We start from the raw sequence: 20,122 nt of genomic DNA on the forward strand, positions 1-20,122 counted from the left end.
ATATATTTCTGAAATAAAAATTTAAAATTTACACTTAAAAAAAATTTAACATATTTTTCATTACATTGTACTCTCGTCAGTCCAAAGAGTAAATTATAATGTTTGGAATGATTATGAATACTTAATTTGAACTATATTAAAACTGTCTACACATATTTTAGTTGAAAATATAATTTTTGACTTTTGGCCAAAGATCATGGTCTTCTGGCCCACAGTGCACTAGTAAATATTTTCCTTTTCGTTATTAATGCGTTAGAATTATTTACTCAAAAGCTTCTTCTTTTGTGTTTGTATATATAAATGTGTGTATATGTTTGTTTTGCGTTTTTCTATTATTTTTCTATAAATTAGCATATAAATTTGATTTAAACAATGGTATTATAAACTTTCAAATCAAAATATCTTACCATTTCCATTCGAATAAGTGCCAGAATATCTTCCATTGCCATATCGATCGCCATCTCTGTCTCCGTATCCACCACCACCGTATCGATCATCTCTTCCGCTATAGCTCCCGCCTCTTTGCTGATCTCTTTCACGATCGTTCATTCGATCTCGATCTGTCATTCGATCTCGATCGTTCATTCGATCTCGATCGTTATAGCGATCATCACGTCGATCATCTTGCCTGAATCGATCAGAAGTGGTAGATGATTCTCCGCAGTTCCAGGCGAGGTCTTGGGCAGTATCAACCAGATATTGACCCAAGTATCGGTCATCGTCTGATCTACATCGAGTTCGGACAATATCCTGAACGCAGTCGTAGAACAAGTTGTACTTCCTGAAATAATTCGATGCATTCTTTTTACTAAATGTCGATATTTTATTTAATGAGATATCTTAAAAATGAAAAAAAGTTTTTTTTTTAATGACATCGTTCTAAACCGTCAGTGAGGTACGGAGCGAGCGGAGGATGTTACACATTATTTTAATCATTCTTATTTAATTTTCACAAGCGTACTCATAATGGACATTTACTTAACTCAGCAATAACTTTCGAAACACGTAAAATACAAACTCCTCCCTAAAACAGTAATTTTAGAAATGAACCTATATAAGCATCACCTCCTATCAGGGACCGATCAAGACAAATTCAGGCCCAAAAAATTTTCGGGGCCCCCAACAAAATATTTTGAAAATAAATTTCTGAAGAGTAGTCCTAACTGTAAAAAGAATCTATTGAACTGCATGATTCAAGAAAAACATTTCTGAAGAGTAGTCCTAACTGTAAAAAGAATCTATTGAACTGCATGATTCAAGAAAAACATTTCTGAAGAGTAGTCCTAACTGTAAAAAGAATCTATTGAACTGCATGATTCAAGAAAAACATTTCTGAAGAGTAGTCCTAACTGTAAAAAGAATCTATTGAACTGCATGATTCAAGAAAAACATTTCTGAAGAGTAGTCNCAACTCTCATCTAAATATTTATATATTTAAAAAAGGCCGATTTCTTTTAAAAATATTATTATTGGATTATTAAGTTAATATTTATTAGTTCTTCATGAGAATATACTTTTGCAGAAGGTTTAGATAAACAGTGTGTTCTGAAAAGTGATAAATAACACAAATAATTTTGAAAATATATCACCCGTTTTTTTTTTTTTTTTAAATTATTGCACTAATATCGCAAATAGTTTTCGTTTTATATGTTTTGTCGCAGAGTATAAATTGCATATTGTTTCGTTAAAATAATTGATATCTAATTTTTTTAAAAATCATTTATAAAACATTTAGTTTGTGCTTAAACATTTTCTTTAAAATAGAAAGAGTGGTATTTTGTTTAAAGTGGATAATTTTATTGGGTATACGAATTTATACATGATAGTGGACTTCATTGGAATCAATATTTATAATTGGGCTCAATGGTATTTAATCAACGTTGTAACCAGTCCGTCGCCAATAGCCCATTGTGAAGCTTTCGTTCGACGTAAATAAATTACTACTACTACCCAATGTTTTATAGGACACTGCTACTAATGCTGGTATCAGTTTTATTCGTAAAGAAATTGAAAATCTTTAAGTATTAACATTCATTTTACTATGAAATTCTTAAATTCCAGGTCTTCGAATATACATATACTGAGAATAAACTAAATATTCTAGCAGTTCCGAAGGTAATAAAATACAATGCTTCATTTTATTATCACTTCTCTTATTTTTCCCGGTGCGTACAAATCCTGGATCATTAACCCTTTCTAAGGCCGTGGGAAATATACTTACCACCAATTTTTAAAGTCCATGTTAATTTTTCTACCACTTTTAATTTAGGCTTTCGTTTGTTAATAACTTTAGCTTCCTTGGAGTGCGTTTGAATAAAATTGTCAACCAATTTAGTATAAGAAAACGTATAAAAGTTATAAAATACATAATTCCTTTTGAAGTTTGTAACATTTATAAAATTTATTTTATAAATAAATAAAAAAAATGTCAATAAATCCCTAATAGGTCGAGGTAAATTTACTTACCACCAAAAAAATAGCATTAAAATTTAAATTAATATTTTTATAAGCTAAATGAGTTTTTCTTTTCTCATATCAATTACTATTCTGATATGAATTTCAATTCCAAAAATTCTTTAATTTACCTGTACTAGAAATAAATGGCCCACTAAAGGGTTAATAGAAATCGCAAGATTATAAATTTGGAAATAACAGTAATTAGACCAACAAATAAGAAACAGCAACGTCCAGGGCATTACGGTGGTTTTATAAGGGTCGTGACTAAGCTTACACGGCTACGCAAATTTTATAATGATTTTATTTATACATTTAAAATTGTAGAAAAACTTGGAATGTTCCTTTTAAATTCTTTTAAGAATTTAAATTCTTTATAACTGCGTTCCCAATTTTTTTCAACGACTGAAGCATAAATGATCGTTTTCCTATTAGCGGAATCTCGAGACTTAGAAGAGATTTCATTAGCAATAGTGAAAAATATTATTAAACTAATCACCATTATTTATTTTGAAAATATTTATTGAAATGCATTTTTTTTAGATTTTTTTTAAAAAAAAATATTTAATGAATAAATGTAGAATGAAATTTTTTCCTCGTGAAGTTTTAACTATACTGGTCTTTAAATTGGATTTTATGTCACATAACTGAATTTACAGACCTCAGGTAGCATCTAGTCTTAATTTGTAATTTGATTTTATTGTATGCATAAGCCATAACTAAATGAGCTGAAATAAAAATGAAAAAAAAAAGACGAAAATAAACGCTGAGAATAGTTATAGAATGTATGAGTAGCTGAGAATAGGTATAGAGAATAGTTTTTAATGAAATTTTAAATGGAAAATTGTTTGGATATAAATTTTATTATTGGGTTTAATAACGTTGTTCTGACTTTCGGGACCCCTGTGACGTTCCGACTGAACTAAAGTGTTCCACGGAACACCATTTTGGGATCCGCTGTTTTATAAATCTAACTTAAAGCGATTTTAAACACCACTGTATATAAATTAAATAAACATATTTATAAAATTTACGATAATCATGCAGTAGTACGAATAAGCTTTGGCCTAAGTATATTTTTTAAGGACAATATTTCTTTCTAAAATTGTAATTTAATTATCGTCCTCTAGTTATGAGTGTAGTAATTTTTTTTTTTTTTTTTTTTTTNTTTTTTTTTTTACATTTCTCAGTAAAAACTGATTAAAAAATGTTGTAAATTTGAACCAAACTATTATATTTTTCTTATGATTCAAACATTCTTTCCACTAGTAAATATTTCCTTTTCGTTATTAATGCGTTAGAATTAATTACTCAAAAGCTTCTTCTTTTGTGTTTGTATATATAAATTTGTGTATATGTTTGTATTTTGCGTTTTTCTATTATTTTTCTATAAATTAGCATATAAATTTAATTTAAACAATGGTATTATAAACTTGCAATTTAAAATATCTTACCATTCCCATTCGAATAAGTGCCAGAATATCTTCCATTGCCATATCGATCGCCATCTCTGTCTCCGTATCCACCACCACCGTATCGATCATCTCTTCCGCTATAGCTCCCGCCTCTTTGCTGATCTCTTTCACGATCGTTCATTCGATCTCGATCTGTCATTCGATCTCGATCGTTCATTCGATCTCGATCGTTATAGCGATCATCACGTCGATCATCTTGCCTGAATCGATCAGAAGTGGTAGATGATTCTCCGCAGTTCCAGGCGAGGTCTTGGGCAGTATCAACCAGATATTGACCCAAGTATCGGTCATCGTCTGATCTACATCGAGTTCGGACAATATCCTGAACGCAGTCGTAGAACAAGTTGTACTTCCTGAAATAATTCGATGCATTCTTTTTACTAAATGTCGATATTTTATTTAATGAGATATCTTAAAAATGAAAAAAAGTTTTTTTTTTAATGACATCGTTCTAAACCGTCAGTGAGGTACGGAGCGAGCGGAGGATGTTACACATTATTTTAATCATTCTTATTTAATTTTCACAAGCGTACTCATAATGGACATTTACTTAACTCAGCAATAACTTTCGAAACACGTAAAATACAAACTCCTCCCTAAAACAGTAATTTTAGAAATGAACCTATATAAGCATCACCTCCTATCAGGGACCGATCAAGACAAATTCAGGCCCAAAAAATTTTCGGGGCCCCCAACAAAATATTTTGAAAATAAATTTCTGAAGAGTAGTCCTAACTGTAAAAAGAATCTATTGAACTGCATGATTCAAGAAAAACATTTCTGAAGAGTAGTCCTAACTGAAAAAAGAATCTATTGAACTGCATGATTCAAGAAAAACATTTCTGAAGAGTAGTCCTAACTGTCAAAAGAATCTATTGAACTGCATGATTCAAGAAAAACATTTCTGAAGAGTAGTCCTAACTGTAAAAAGAATCTATTGAACTGCATGATTCAAGAAAAACATTTCTGAAGAGTAGTCCTAACTGTAAAAAGAATCTATTGAACTGCATGATTCAAGAAAAACATTTCTGAAGAGTAGTCCTAACTGTAAAAAGAATCTATTGAACTGCATGATTCAAGAAAAACATTTCTGAAGAGTAGTCCTAACTGTAAAAAGAATCTATTGAACTGCATGATTCAAGAAAAACATTTCTGAAGAGTAGTCCTAACTGTAAAAAGAATCTATTGAACTGCATGATTCAAGAAAAACATTTCTGAAGAGTAGTCCTAACTGTAAAAAGAATCTATTGAACTGCATGATTCAAGAAAAACATTTCTGAAGAGTAGTCCTAACTGTAAAAAGAATCTATTGAACTGCATGATTCAAGAAAAACATTTCTGAAGAGTAGTCCTAACTGTAAAAAGAATCTATTGAACTGCATGATTCAAGAAAAACATTTCTGAAGAGTAGTCCTAACTGTAAAAAGAATCTATTGAACTGCATGATTCAAGAAAAACATTTCTGAAGAGTAGTCCTAACTGTAAAAAGAATCTATTGAACTGCATGATTCAAGAAAAACATTTCTGAAGAGTAGTCCTAACTGTAAAAAGAATCTATTGAACTGCATGATTCAAGAAAAACATTTCTGAAGAGTAGTCCTAACTGTAAAAAGAATCTATTGAACTGCATGATTCAAGAAAAACATTTCTGAAGAGTAGTCCTAACTGTAAAAAGAATCTATTGAACTGCATGATTCAAGAAAAACATTTCTGAAGAGTAGTCCTAACTGTAAAAAGAATCNTTTTTTTTTATTGAAATGTTAATTAAAGTGTCCACTTACATATTCGGTTTCTAATTTTTATTTGTTTAAACAAAATTACTTTGTTACAATATAATATTCTAATACCAAAAAAAGTACTTGCGTGGCGTGAAAATATCTTTTGTGATGTAACTCTTTCAAAAGTTCATAAAAATGGTTGACATCAGGGGTGTACATGTACATTTATTAAATACACCTTGTGCGCCACCTAGGAACCAAATCTAGAACCCGACACTCGAAATTTTTGCTCTGTTACAATCGTACCCTGTTACAATTGACCCCACTCTCCCCTACTTTTTTTAAATGTAATATTGTGAACGTTTTACTAATTGTTGAGGCCCTCAGATAGTGTGGGCCCTAGGCCCGTGTCTATTGGGCCTAGGCGATAATTAGGCCCTGCCTCCTACTTCAGAAAGCCTTCACACGGTATTTTATAAGTAGTCTGCGCAGACTATTTAAAAAGTGAACAGTTGTGTGCATGAACCCAAATTCTATTTTAAAAGTCTTTTCTTGTCTTGCTTTTGGATTTGGGCGCAATCCTTGCCTTAATGGCCAACGACAACAATCATAAAAATATTGCGGGAACCAATGTCGTAATTTTTTTTTTTGCTTTTGTTTTTGTCAAAGGGTATATTAATAAATTACCTGCATGTCTCAGGGTTGTAGGAAGAAAACTGAACTCCTCCTAGAGGAAAAGAACTCTCACAACTCTTCATGTCTACTCCGATGAAACAATTGCTGTCACGCCAACTATCTATAAGTATAAGAAAAAGAGAAATATCAGTATACTACAATCGGGCCTGATTTAAAATAAAATTATTTCATTGATGTTGAAGACTGTGACGTGATAGAATAAAACAAAGATAGTAAATTTCTTGCTTAGGAAACTATTAGCGCATGTATTTTAAACTCAAAACAAAGCTTTAATCTAAGACAGTTGAAAAGAATTGCCTGAACTTCAAAAAAAGATAAATAGCTTAAATAAACAGCGGAAACCCGATTTTAAGTTTTTCGTCAGGACTAACGTCAAAAAACGCACGAATCGGGGTTAAAAAAATCTAAGCATATTTTTCAAAAATTGACCACACATCGATGAACTATGTGTAAATTTTACATGCTTTTTTGTTTTTAGATACAATTTTAACAATATCCCTCGCAATATTTACTATTGCTTACAAAATTGCTTTTTGATTTACATTCGCAAATGTTTCAAAGCTTTTATGCTTTCACACTCTAGATCTTGATTTTTTGTTCATCTTTCATCGTTTTCATTACTATCATCGGATTCAAGCATTGAATCAGATATTGAAGGAATTGAAAAGTTGTGCGATGTGTGACTTACAGTCGATAATACGGGTCATTCTTCGTCGGAACATCTTCAGCCACGCAATTTTATTACAAAGGGCTCTTCCTTTAATGTGTCCGTCAGATACTGAGAAGCAATTGACCCCGAGAAGCTTTATTACATCTATTTGTAATTTGTTTAAGTCGACACTATCCAACGCTGTAGAAATCAAATTCAGAGCTTCCAAAACATTTATTTTTGCTTCCAGAGCATTTTATTTCGCTTTAACCACCCTTTCTGTGCTTTGCCCATCCCACCCCCCTTCTGATTTTGACTCTTGTCGGCTTCTGTATTTCTCTTTTTTTTATTTTTTTAACCAGACCGGATACTGTGGATATAAAACTAGTATTTTGTTTGCTGAACTACGTTGAGATCACAAGGAACATCATCGATTCGAAGAAATCTTTCTATCATGCACGCCCAACCTTTTTTTTCTACTGAGACGATTTTTCGTAAAGGAAATGAAACGACAATTGAATTCTAAAAGTAGAAATAACTTTTTCTTTTTTTTTAGAATTTAAGTTTAGCATCATATTATTATCGTGTATTTACATAAATATTTCTTTATATTTATATCCGTGGTCAAAAACATTTAAATTATATATCAAAACAATAATTAGATGAAGAGTAAATTTTGCTGCCATCTTTACTGCAAAAAAAATAATCCGTTGTCAAAAACTTTTAGATTATATATCCAAACATTAATTAGATCAAGAGTAAATTTTCCTGTCATCTTAACTACAAAAAAATTAATTAATAAATAATGCATATAAAATTTTTATTTATCTCTGTAAAATTCGGCAGTTACGATATTATGTTTTCAAATATGTATAAAAATGATTTTATTAATTTAATCTTGAAGATTAATCAGACACCAGTTTTTAATTTTTTCCAAATTGTTCGAAATTTGAATGTTATGGTAATTCACCACTATGTTTTTCGAGTCTGAAAATAATAAAATCACGAATTTTTGAGGCTATATTTTTGAAGTATATAAAATGAATTGTTAAACAGCGGAATAAATTTCGAAAATTAATGTAACTCATGAGTTATCTACTTTAACAATTTTGTAAGACAAAAACTAATATAATGAAAAAATATCATTGTTAAAAATATAAAATATTTACTTCCACTGCTGTCACAACCATCCCGGATGTACTTGAGAGCATTTCTCAAAGAATCACCGTTACGGCTACGATCAGTCTCTGATGTTAGACATCTAGTTTCTCTCAGCAAGCAGTTGAAATCATCCCTCACATTCCTGCAAAAAGAATAAACTATTTTTAAAACTATATTATAAATGCATCCAATCATTAAAATTCCGGAAACAACATTTAAAATTCTGGTACGGATAGCTTTTTAAAGGACAACAGATCCCTTGAACAGACCCTTTTAACTGTTTTGTTACCAATGTAAATATTTGCCTCAACTATTGCTAATCTTCGAGGCCAAGAAAGAGGTCCAACTAGTTCAAACTCTGCTGGTTTGGGTAAGTATGAGAAACCTCTAAACCCTTGTTTGTTTAGATTTGGAACAAAGTTGAGGCAAATTTTTACTTTCTTGGCTTTAAGCTCGGTTGACAGTTAACTTTGCTACGTCACAAAATGAGCTAGCTAAATTTTTATTTTCGAAACTGAAAAATTTGCTAAAGAAAGATGGTTTAAGGATGTCAAAAATATATTAGGAACATCAGGATAGAATAGTATTACGAAAGAAGATTTTAAAAGTTGCTTTTGTAATTTTTAATGACGAGTACAGTTCATTACATCAGGTGGAGTAAATATTGAAACATAATGGCTATGTTACACACATATTTTTTGGAGTATGATATGGAAATTAATTAGCCGCACATCGTACATGATGTTAACTTTTTAATGAAATCGATTGTAAACTTATGAAGTATCTGAGAGTATGAAAAATGATTGTTTTGGAGGAAGCAATTTTTAGGAGTGCGATAACTTTTTCCCTCAAATGCAAATTAATGCGAAAAGGTGGTGTATTTATATGAATTATAAGCTATATTTTTAGAACTATATTCTTAAATGTGGACATACATCTTTGTATAAGTTCTCAAATTCTTTAACATTCTTACGATAAAGCGTTCCCAAACTAAATTAATTTTTGATAATATTTTCGTGTTCGCTAAAAGATATGTACAGAGGTAAAATATAGTCAATGAGTTACAATGGAGTAAAAGCATGTATAAATACAACTTCATTAACGAAGAACTAATGTTTCTATATGATAGTTGGATTAATTATTGACTATTCTGGGTCTCTAAATAATCTCAGTTTAAGTATCATTTAAAAAAATTTCACGAAACAAACCGAGCAGATTGTAGAGGAAATGAACATCTTTACAATATCGGTTAATATAAGAACGATTCAGTTTATTTCGATGATATTTTTACGGTCGTTAATGGATGGTTTGAAATATCTGAAATAGAAAATCTAGGTTTTGATATAATGGAGAAAAAAAATATGTATTAACTGCACTTCCCGTGCGCTGAACTTTACTTAAATGATATAACCCAGATAAACCATTAATTATACTAGATCTCTAAATAATCATAAATGAAGATTCATTAAAGATAATTTTACCGAACAAAACGAGCAAACTGAAGGAGAAATAAAATAAACAATACTTTTTATTATTTCAGATATATATAACAAGGAGTAAAAAGGCAAAGAATAGTTTTGTGAGCGGTACTTAATGTCTGTTTGTCCTTGTATCTCTTCAAGCGTGAAGGCCTTAACTTCACTTTCTACCTGCTGTTACCTACAATGGCAGCACTGCTGTGTGACGGTTAACCGTTAAAGAGATATTCAGTTGACAAATAATGCGTTTCTAAAATAGTTGACATTTATTTATTTTTTATTTTAAAACTTTTGAAAATTCGAACTTGTAGAAAGGTCATTTTGCAGCACTGGGTAAAAAAAAAAGTACGAACGGCATAGCTTATATAATAATTATTATATAGAAATTTTAAATAAACTATTCATCGAAATTTCAGTACATTGATTTGTGACGATTTCGATAATGTAAGTAAATAAAAACAGCAAATTTAGCGTTGTTTATGTTAGGTCATTACAAAAATATATCTATGTGAAAGTTTCCCATATTAAAGTTATAAAACTGAAGATGGTATTATTTTCAAATTAAAGTGAAATCTAAAAGTTTATTATATCATCACAGATATTTCATATCGTCACATATCTAGTCTATTCTAGTACATTGCTTACATATGTTAGAATTAAATTGAAATAGAAAATAAGTCTAATAAATTGGTCATGTCCACATTTAAGCTAAAGATTTTTATTTATTAGACACAGTTGCCCTAGGGCGATTGGACAGATGATGGAATAAGGTGCTCGCTTCTTCGAAGAGGTACATCATCACATATCTAGTCTTTTCTAGTACATTGATTAGATATGCTAGAATTAAAGTGAAAGCAAAAATAAGTCTGATAAATTAATTGACTATGCCCACATTTAAGATAATGATTTTTCTTTCTTTTTTTTTTGTCTTGATTCCGGTTCTGGTTGGCCAGGCCCACATTTAAACTACTGATTTTTATTTATTAGACACAGTTGGCCAAGAGGACAACTGTACTGATGGAGCTAGGTGCTCTCTACCGCTGGCTGGAACTACGTATCATCACGTATCTAGTCTATTCCAGTACATTGATTAGATATGTTAGAATTAAATTTGCTATGTCCTCATTTAGGTTACTGATTTTTATTTATTTATTTCTTTTCATCTTGATTCTGATTCTGTACGAATGCATTTATGACTCGCAGCTCGTCCGTCCCGAAGAAGTTGAAGTAGATTAAAGAAAACTGGCTACTACATCCTAATTTCTTATAGCGGCTTCAACCACTGTTAATACTTATGACAGCATAAAGGTACCCTACTATGGGATTATTATAGCTGAATGCTTTTTTAAATCTACATGAATCATTGTATGAACATGAACAGTTTAATATCGGTCACTACTTTTTAAAATTTTTAAGGCTTGCGGATACTCTGCACTCCCTGATCCAAAAAATTTTTTTTACTAAATTGCTTGGTCCTTAGCTATATCTAGCAGGAAAAAAAATTCGTGATAAAATTATTTTTTAAAAATAATGAATGTTTTATTTCAAATAACTCCTCTTAGATCCTTCAAAAGTTTAATTTTTTTTTATGGTGAAACTCTGCCACATCACCATTACACTAAAATTTATAATTAATTTTAATAAACAATTATTATCTTTTAAGCATCAGAAACTGTATATGTCATCAAAATGCAAAATTTTCAAAATCAATGAACTTTTTTCGAAGAGTGTATTCATTCCAGTGTGTATTCTGGTGGAATATTTTTCAGAAAAAGGATAAATTTCGTTCCAAAAGAAAGTATGGAAACAATAGAATTCGCGTGTGTCGGAAACATTGTGAAAAGACCGTACATCATGCCATCTCCAGCTCATTGTCATCTTTCATCTTTGAGACAAATAATTTCAAAACCGCAAGGGCAGAATATTTTTCGCCAAGTACCGGTATCATTCAAATAAATGGTTAAGTCGTGACTTTCCATTGCTCTGGCCGTAAGCAGGGCGTCAAAAAAGCACTGAACACGTCTACTCTGACTGAGAGAAGTAAATAGTAGAAATGAATAAAGAAGGAAAAAAAATCGCCAAGTTGTTGCCTTGTCCGAGGGAAGGTGTAGCCTTGGCATGGATACGCAACACGTGTGACGGTCATTGTTGTTAACCATTTCCCGAATTTAAAATTACCTTTTCCTTCCGTTTTTTAGCGTTGTTCTCGTAAAGTTGAAATTTTGAAACAAACTTAAATTTATTGCTGAAATGGTTGAAGTAAATATTTTCCTTATATTTTATTGATATGCGTTCTTCCCATTTCCATTGTTGTAGAAGCTTTGCTAGTTTAAGGCTATTGTTATTACATTTCTTTTTGGAATGTTGATATTTATTTTTTGAGCACTTACTTCAAGTGTATATTCAATAGTTAAAGTTTGATTTATGAATGAAAGTAATATTTTTGACATTGCCACTTAAATCAATTCAGGATATCAATGGTTGTAAAAGTTGATATTTGCGCATTTTTTTTATCACTTAATTATTTGTATTATTGCATTTTATTTAAAAATGTCCGTACTTTAAAACTATTCGTATTATATATTGATAAGTTCTCTCATTCGCATTAATAATGTTCTCTCATGTTTTTTATAAAGTTTTGATAGTTTAAATGTATCGCATATACATTCCTTTTTTGAAGTTTGACATTTGTTTTTGGGCACTTATTTAAATTTTGTTTGAATATATTCAATGGTTATTTGCTATTATTTCAACAAAATAATATTTTAGTCATAAACAACAAAAACAGTTCAGGATCTAGAAGCAGGGCCCTATTAAGAGAAGTTGAGGCCCTGGGCAGAATACTGCTGATTATGAGACCCTAAACTTTTCATTGACTATAAAATTTGTATTGATTTTTTAGGATATTTTACGTCAACACCGACGACAGTGATGACGTAAAATATCCTTAGTAGTAGACAGATCATGGGTTAGAATTCTCTTGCCGTCGACTTAACCGTGGGAGGTTTTATTAGTTTTCCTCTTCATGTAATGCAAATGCGGGTTAGTTCCTTAAAAAAGTTCATCACGAAGGCTACTTTGTCCAAATGCTTGATAAAAGAGTCATCTTGTCTTCTGGGTTGTGTTCAAAATTACAAGGCTATAGAGTTAAACAGTGATAGTCGCGTAATCCAGTCGCGTAAATGTTGAGACAAACCTCTAGGGGCGTTAGGTCACACCATCAGGATTAAAATTGTATAAGAACCCATGCCCGGAAATATCGTCGCACGCGGCTAGAGACGCTTTCCTATTATGACTAATTCAGAATAACATGAAGAAACAGTTCATATTAGAAAGCGCCCCTAGTGGTGCATGATGACATTTTAGGTAATGATGTGCCTTAACTTCCTTATAAGTTTGTCGCAACATTAATGTGACTTTTTGTTATATATAACGTTTTTAATCTTGCACATTTCGACAAAAAGTTAACGAAAAATATTACGTTAAGAAAAATTATAGCTTAGAGAGAGAAACCGATTGCAGATATGAAATAACTGCATCTGTTAAAAAACATGTCTGTTAACGGTAGGTTTAAGGGGCGCGTCATTTTGACGCATTTTGGATTTTATAAGAAAAATTACAAAACCCGTTTGCATTTTTATTTTATCTCTTGTAATGACTTTTATCCATTGATCGAGGTAAACATATATTGAAGTCTAATTTCTTCAAAAGCGTTGAAATATTGAAATTCTCCTTGTGGTATACCTATCTCTTCGGATATGCGTCAATTTGACGCCATCGTAATTTAGACAAAAATTTTTGTAAACTTGCAAACATCATATCAATAATAAATAGGAATGTACCGACAATACTTCGATCCGTTATCCGATATCCTTATCTCAAATGAAACAAGCGATAAACAACTGTTGCCGATAAGCGATAATAGAAAGAACAAAAGCAAAATGTCAATTGATGTCAGATTTTGAAGGTTTCAGTTGCTTAGCTCGAGTATTGAAAAATAAAATATTAGAATATTTCAAATATATACAATATATCATATTTTCATTTTTTTTCTATTAGTATATAATTACATTGCTTTCTAAGTGCAGAGATGCCAACTGCCCCGGACAAGTTAAAATAATTTTAAAAAAACGGTAACAAATTTTGCTAATATAAAGTGGTAAATTTTATAAGCCTACGAATTATACAGAAATAGTGGTGGATAAAAATCTGCTAAATTGAATTTATTAAACCAAGAATCACAATTGATAAACTACCACTTTAAAATATATATTTGCTGGCCGGTGCAAGTTGGCATCTCTGTAAGTGCTGTTATATGTATTCGTTCATGGGTCAAATTGACGTGTGTTCGTAGAGATAGGTATATAAGAAACGTCCGTAAACCTAGTGTTAAAAAATCTCATGCAAAAAAAAAAAAAATAATAATTGTTCTTCAGAGTAATTTTTAAAAATATATAATTGGCGAAATTTAAGTAAATCACAAAACAAGAATAAAAGTTAAATATATAAATGTAGGGAAGGAAAGAATAAGGAAAAGGATATTAAATAGATTAAATGAAAGGATAATAAAATCAATCAGTAAAACGATTTCAGTTCAGATTTCTTTTAAAACACACATGGAGAGGGCGGGGTCACCTAAAAAGACGTTAAATATCTTAAATTTTCTTAGTAATAGTGTTTTATCTGCCTAGGCATATTTCTGTTAGAGATGTTTGTACTGTGTAATCCCTTTAAATGTTCAAAAGTAGGACACAGTCTTAAAATGGTATTTGCTCAGCTTCAAGAATCTTGGTTCATCCAAGGATGAATGTGCTATAGACACGTGTATACAACTGTTGCTCCCAACATATTTAAGCCAGACTTACTAAAAATACACAACGCTTAAGTGTTTTTGGAGACGGAAGTGTACAATGTGGTATTTATTTAATCTAGATTTATACTTTAATGCTTAATGCACAGTAGTAAACAATTTATATTTGATGTTTGAGGCTTTTTAGATTTATATTTTTATGTCTAATTAACAGTAACAAACAATTTTTATTTCCGGTATCGGTCATCTATGATTTCTCAATACGGAATCAGTTAAAGTTAAAGTTGTATTATAATTTGTATGCATTGTTATCTATATTTTATACAAATTTTTTTTTTATATCTAGTGTATTAATGTTGTTTTCCAAATAAATTTCATTAGGAATGTTTCACATTTTTAAAATCAATTTTAAAATTTCGCTCGAAAATATAGATTTATTTCAACGAACTACCTTTATTTTAATTTTTTTTATAACCGCCGTTAAACAGCTGACCCAATTTTGAGTTTACAATTACCAATGTTTAACTCCTTAGCCTTATAATTTTGAACCAAATCCAGAAGATAAGGGAACTCCTGGATCAAGTATTGAGAGAAATTTGCCTTCGTGGAGGACTTTTTGATGGAACTAACGCGTATTTGTGTTATATAAAGAGGAAAACCACAAAAACATCCAAGAAACACTGTAATACTAAGGTTTAAAAGACTAAAATAGTGTCTTCATTCAATATTTGAAATCCTGGGAATAAAAATAGTGACCAGGATCAAGGCCCTCTCAATACCTACTATAAAACTAAAGGCTTTAACACACTTTTCCAAAAATTAAACTTATTAGACCATTCAATAGGTAAGCGAGTAAAAACAAGTAAGTGGTAGGGTATGGTGCATCTTGAAGTCTACTTAACTGAAGTATAAAATCGATTTTTCTCAATTCCTCGTCATCCGCTACATCAAAAATACAGGGTTTGATTAAAATAAAGGAAAAACTTCTATACTAACTGTATTTCTTTAGCGACACATGTTTTGGAAGATTTTACATGACGAAATCGTTGGCAAAAGATCACGCTTAAAATTTTTAAAAATAGTGTCCTTTTCCATGCAAAGTTCGGATCGATCAAAATAAGTATATGAAATCAAAAGCTGAATTCCTTTTTCAATACCTCTTTAAAGAAAATTCATCTTACATAAATATTGCAACCCTGTGAAATGATTTCAAAATTCTGGTATTAAAACTAGAAAGATATTAACTTACAAAGTTCAATTTGGTTGAGACGCACTTAGCATGACTAAAAAATAACTTCATTTCTAAAAACTTTAAGCACGATTCAAATTCTGTCAATAGTTTTGCCATATAAAATTTTCCAAAACATTTGTTGCTAAAAAAAAATTGTTTAGATAGATAGGGTACATAAGTTATTTTGATCTACCTGTGTATAAATATCGAATAAATAAAAGTTGGTTTGTGCGTAAGCTGTTTTGCTTTCTAGGTAGTTTGAGCAAATCACTGTCTCTCCCACTAAAAAAAAAATCGGTTAAACATAGAGTCGTAATATCGTTACTTTGCTGTTGCTGTTGCGTATCTCCGTTGTTTAGCAACGCTAAATCAGGTTTGTGAAATCTATCACTCAAAGAAAGTCTAACATTAGAATTGGGTTTGTAAAAAAAATCTGATCTGGAAAGCTCTAGAACATCTAGTACATGATCTGGGGTGGCCTGATGGTCAGCACATTTCACACAGGCTGGAAAACCCTTTTTTCCATAAGAAAATGAGACAGAGAAAAGCCTGGTGATGACCATCTGGTCCCACCTGTAAAACTTGAGTGATAAAGCACCCCAGGGCACTTTCCCTGGTACCATCGGGCAGCAGGTGAGTTAGTCCAGGAAATATTTTCAGCTTATTTACTCTTGAAAATTGCTCCAATTAGGTTAGTGAATCTGGTGCGTTCAACGGCTTAACAGAGCACTCTTTAACCGAAACATCTGCCGTCTCATTACCATGCATAGCAATTGGGATGGTATCCATTGGAAGTGCACGATTATTACTTAACCATCATTACCTCACGATTATTACTTTACGCTATCATAGAGTACCGTTTTCTTGCACCCTTAATATAGGGTAAAAATGAGCCGTGTTCTGTTAAAGTTGAACCATATAGTGTAGAGTAATAAATTTGAAGAAAAACGATAATATAATTTAATTTAGCACTATAAAAAAGTTGCAGCCAATTTGAATGATAACATGGTTCAACAAGCCCGAAAATTTCAAGCAGTGTACCTTCAATATTTAAGAAACCGTGTGGAGATTTTCTATTCGAGAAGGCTATGGTTTCCCACGGTTTAGAAAACCGAAGGGAAAAAAACGTGTTAAGAATTTAAAGGAAAATAGGTGCCTTAACAAATCCGCAGGTTTCAAAAATTGTTGAAAATTCAAGAGAAACATATCTGAATGCGAAAATTAATGCGTTCATTTCGTCACGCATTCGTGCAATTTGCATTTACAGTTATACTTCTCAATAAGTATACTCACGAACAATGGGATTGCATTTCCGTGCGTCCAAGATCGTTATGCCTCCTTTGAATGCTCCGCATTAAAGTATCCTCACATTGCCGCATGCGTTCTCTGGAACATCCTCCCCTCTGAGCATGCGCAACATAAAACACTGAAATAAAAAGAAAAGTGTAAGGAATATCATTCAATAAATAAATAAAATGAAATAAATAAGTAACTGTTGTATTATATGTACTGTAAGTCATTTCCCTTGATAGGCAGAAACATCAGTATTGTATGGTGCAAATCACAGCATGTCACAAATCATAACGCAAGAAAAAGTTTCGAAATTAAAGTTCTAGTAAATGTTTAAACTGTTCGTTCTTCTCTTGAAGGCAAAACTGTATTTTGTGTGTATTATTACACCTTCTATCATTTGTATATTGGCCATTGAAAGATCATTCATTGTTTGTATGATAGGAATCTAGTTTCCATTACTTACATTGCAAACTATTTATAATTAAATTAAAAATTTATTCACATATTACCTCCAATATTAATCAAATTGAAATATGTTAGAAAAAGCTGTTAAATTTGATACATTATTAGTCACCGGTGGCATCACTGTCACCGTTACATAAAAGCAATTAATTTATTATATTCAGATAGGATACATGAGGCTTTTTAAAAATTGATACTATCTAAATAAAGGGTTGCCAAACACTGCGCCTTTTGCAAAACAATGAAGTGGTAAAGCATTAAAGATTATAATTTTTGGGGATTTTTTACGAGTTATCTGTTACAGGTAGCAGTTAAATTTTTATTATATCTTTCAACTATTTATATGTAGTGATAGGTGAAATTCGTTTTCTTAAAAAAAATAATTAAATCAAGAATTAAATAAAAACGTAAAGTTTGCTACCACTGGAAAAAAAATCTCCATAAAGTGGAGCCGGTTGGCATTTCTGAAAATAACCATTTGGTTTAAAGGCAAATAAGTTACCATTTTCACCATGTGGTTTCGTAATAAATTCGCTAAGATGGTTCTCAGAGACATACAAATCAACGAATAATTTTTTCTTCTTCATATTTTCTCATTCTTTTATTCAGATATAACTAAAAAAGATTTATTTCGTTTCCTCATATAGTTTGTTTTATTTTATTATGACACACAAATTAACCAAGGAACAATTTTTTGTTAATCCTGTAGAATTTGGAAGAAAATGTGGCATTCGGAACACTTTTACAATTAAAGGGTAAACGTACTAAATGTAAACAAAGAACAGAAATAAATTGTTAGCATTTTTACGAGACTATAAACGTATATTCATAGAACTCTAACGTGCATTCGTTACATACATCATATTTTAAACTAGAAATAAAACAATACAGAAGGAATTTTATCGCTAAAAATCAATCTTAAAGTCTGTACCAGTATACAAAGAAAGCATAATCGTAAAAACTCATTGCAAGAGAAGAAAAAAATGGCGAACGGTAACAAAAGAGAACGTTTTTCATTTTTATTCTTGAAACTGTTCTATTTTGTTGAAGGACGAGAATTCTTGGTGATTCGAAAGGAAATCTCCCATCATTTTTAAAACACTGGAACTTTTCCCAGGTAGAGCAGGTGGTTTGAGTTAACACCTTTAAAGACAGATACGAGCGAACTTTCGAATTTATGTTTCCAGGCGAATTTTTCTTTCTTGAATCGTGACTTAATTTGAATTCGTTTCCTTTGATTTGTCAGATAAATTGGCTGATCTCAATATGGCAGATGAATTGTTTATTGTTAAACGATTTCAATATACCAATTGGGTTATATATGGCACCAATTTGGCAGCTGAATTACCTTTACTGAGATACTAACGAAATCGAATAGATTTTTCATTCAAAAGCATACCTTTAACTTTTCCCAAGGATGATTTTCTTAAGTGTTAGTGAAGTGACTGATATACAACTTAAGAGCCTGGTGAAAGAACCAGGTAAGTGACATTTTCAGAGTGGAAAAAATCAAGGAAAGAAGAAAAGAAGCAGTAACCAATTATTTTATTATAGATTTATAAGCAGAAGGGGCTTATATTTCGTCATCTTTTTTATTTACTACTATCTAATTTGAAATAAAAATCATGCAAGCATACTCAAAAGTAATGCCGGTATATTATGTTAAATTTAAAGTATAAGCAAAAACAGTTCTGTTATGCTATACACATTCATTTTGATGCGATCACTTTTTCCCTGATTAATTAATAATCCTGAAGATGTCACTTACTGAGTTTTTCCTCTAACCCCTTGAACTCCAATCAGAAATGTTTTTATATTTTGATTTTACCTGAATGTATAATCGCAAAATTTTATTTCTATTTGTTCAACTTATTTAGATGTAGTGACAATCAGAATCAGCCCAGCCAAGTACTACGCTTTTTTTTTTCAAAATATTTTATAAATGGTAAACGTTTAAAAACCAAAGCTTTCAGAATTTTTGGTAATTTTGCAAAAAAATTTAAAAAGCCTCACCACGACAGAGCAAATGACGTTGCATATGAACTTTTAAATTATTTGCATGTAGTGGTGTGGAAAATAAGTTTAAATGAATAATAAATAAAACATAATATTGGAATAATCTTTAAAAAAAAATGTAGAAAGTTGGCAGTCTTATAAAGTCATAAAATGAAGAATTAAACAGAAAAGATCCACTCAAAGAAATGTACCACTTTACGTATAAAATTACAATTAATTATAAAATTCGCAGTACTTTCTTATTTGAAGATCGGGTTAAGTGTCTAGTTATAATCGATAAAAATGCAAATTTGTAGAAAACTAAGACTAAAACCAGGTATAGTTTTGTACTTTAATTAAGAAAACATTATTTTTGCGATAGCTTCTCGTCTTTCCATAAAAGTTGAAACTGAATGTGTGTGTGTGGTACAGAATCTGCTTAATGTAACAGAAGAGTTTTTGCTTTCCCTTCAATTTTAACATAACTAATACACATTAGTTTTGAATATGCTTGCATGACTTTTATTTCAAACGTATTTTTTCTAAAGTTGCAGAAAAATAAAAATTTATGTTTCGACAATTTAGAAAATTCTTTAAGCATCACCATGCATCAAGGTTTAAAAAAAAGACTTAGAAAAGGAAAATTAGTAGTAAAACCATTTCATTTATTGCTGATTTCCTCGAAGAGTAAAATAAGCTC

The 20,122-nt window shown here is 30.9% G+C and overlaps 1 protein-coding gene across 1 annotated transcript in view; it reads right to left on the bottom strand.

Moving 5' to 3' along the window:
- Window positions 1-20,122, bottom strand: part of LOC107449388 (uncharacterized) — a 72,300-nt gene that overhangs the window by 15,816 nt on the left and 36,362 nt on the right. Inside the window, exons 2-6 of the mRNA XM_071178817.1 lie at window positions 16,966-17,098; window positions 8,162-8,295; window positions 6,335-6,443; window positions 3,904-4,282; window positions 408-840 (exon numbers count right to left, since the gene is read on the bottom strand). Coding sequence (XP_071034918.1) covers window positions 408-840; window positions 3,904-4,282; window positions 6,335-6,443; window positions 8,162-8,295; window positions 16,966-17,098 — 1,188 coding nt within the window. The remainder of the gene's footprint in view (window positions 1-407; window positions 841-3,903; window positions 4,283-6,334; window positions 6,444-8,161; window positions 8,296-16,965; window positions 17,099-20,122) is intronic.

This window comes from Parasteatoda tepidariorum, chromosome 1 (genome assembly GCF_043381705.1).
Source record: "Parasteatoda tepidariorum isolate YZ-2023 chromosome 1, CAS_Ptep_4.0, whole genome shotgun sequence".
NCBI lineage: Eukaryota > Metazoa > Arthropoda > Arachnida > Araneae > Theridiidae > Parasteatoda > Parasteatoda tepidariorum.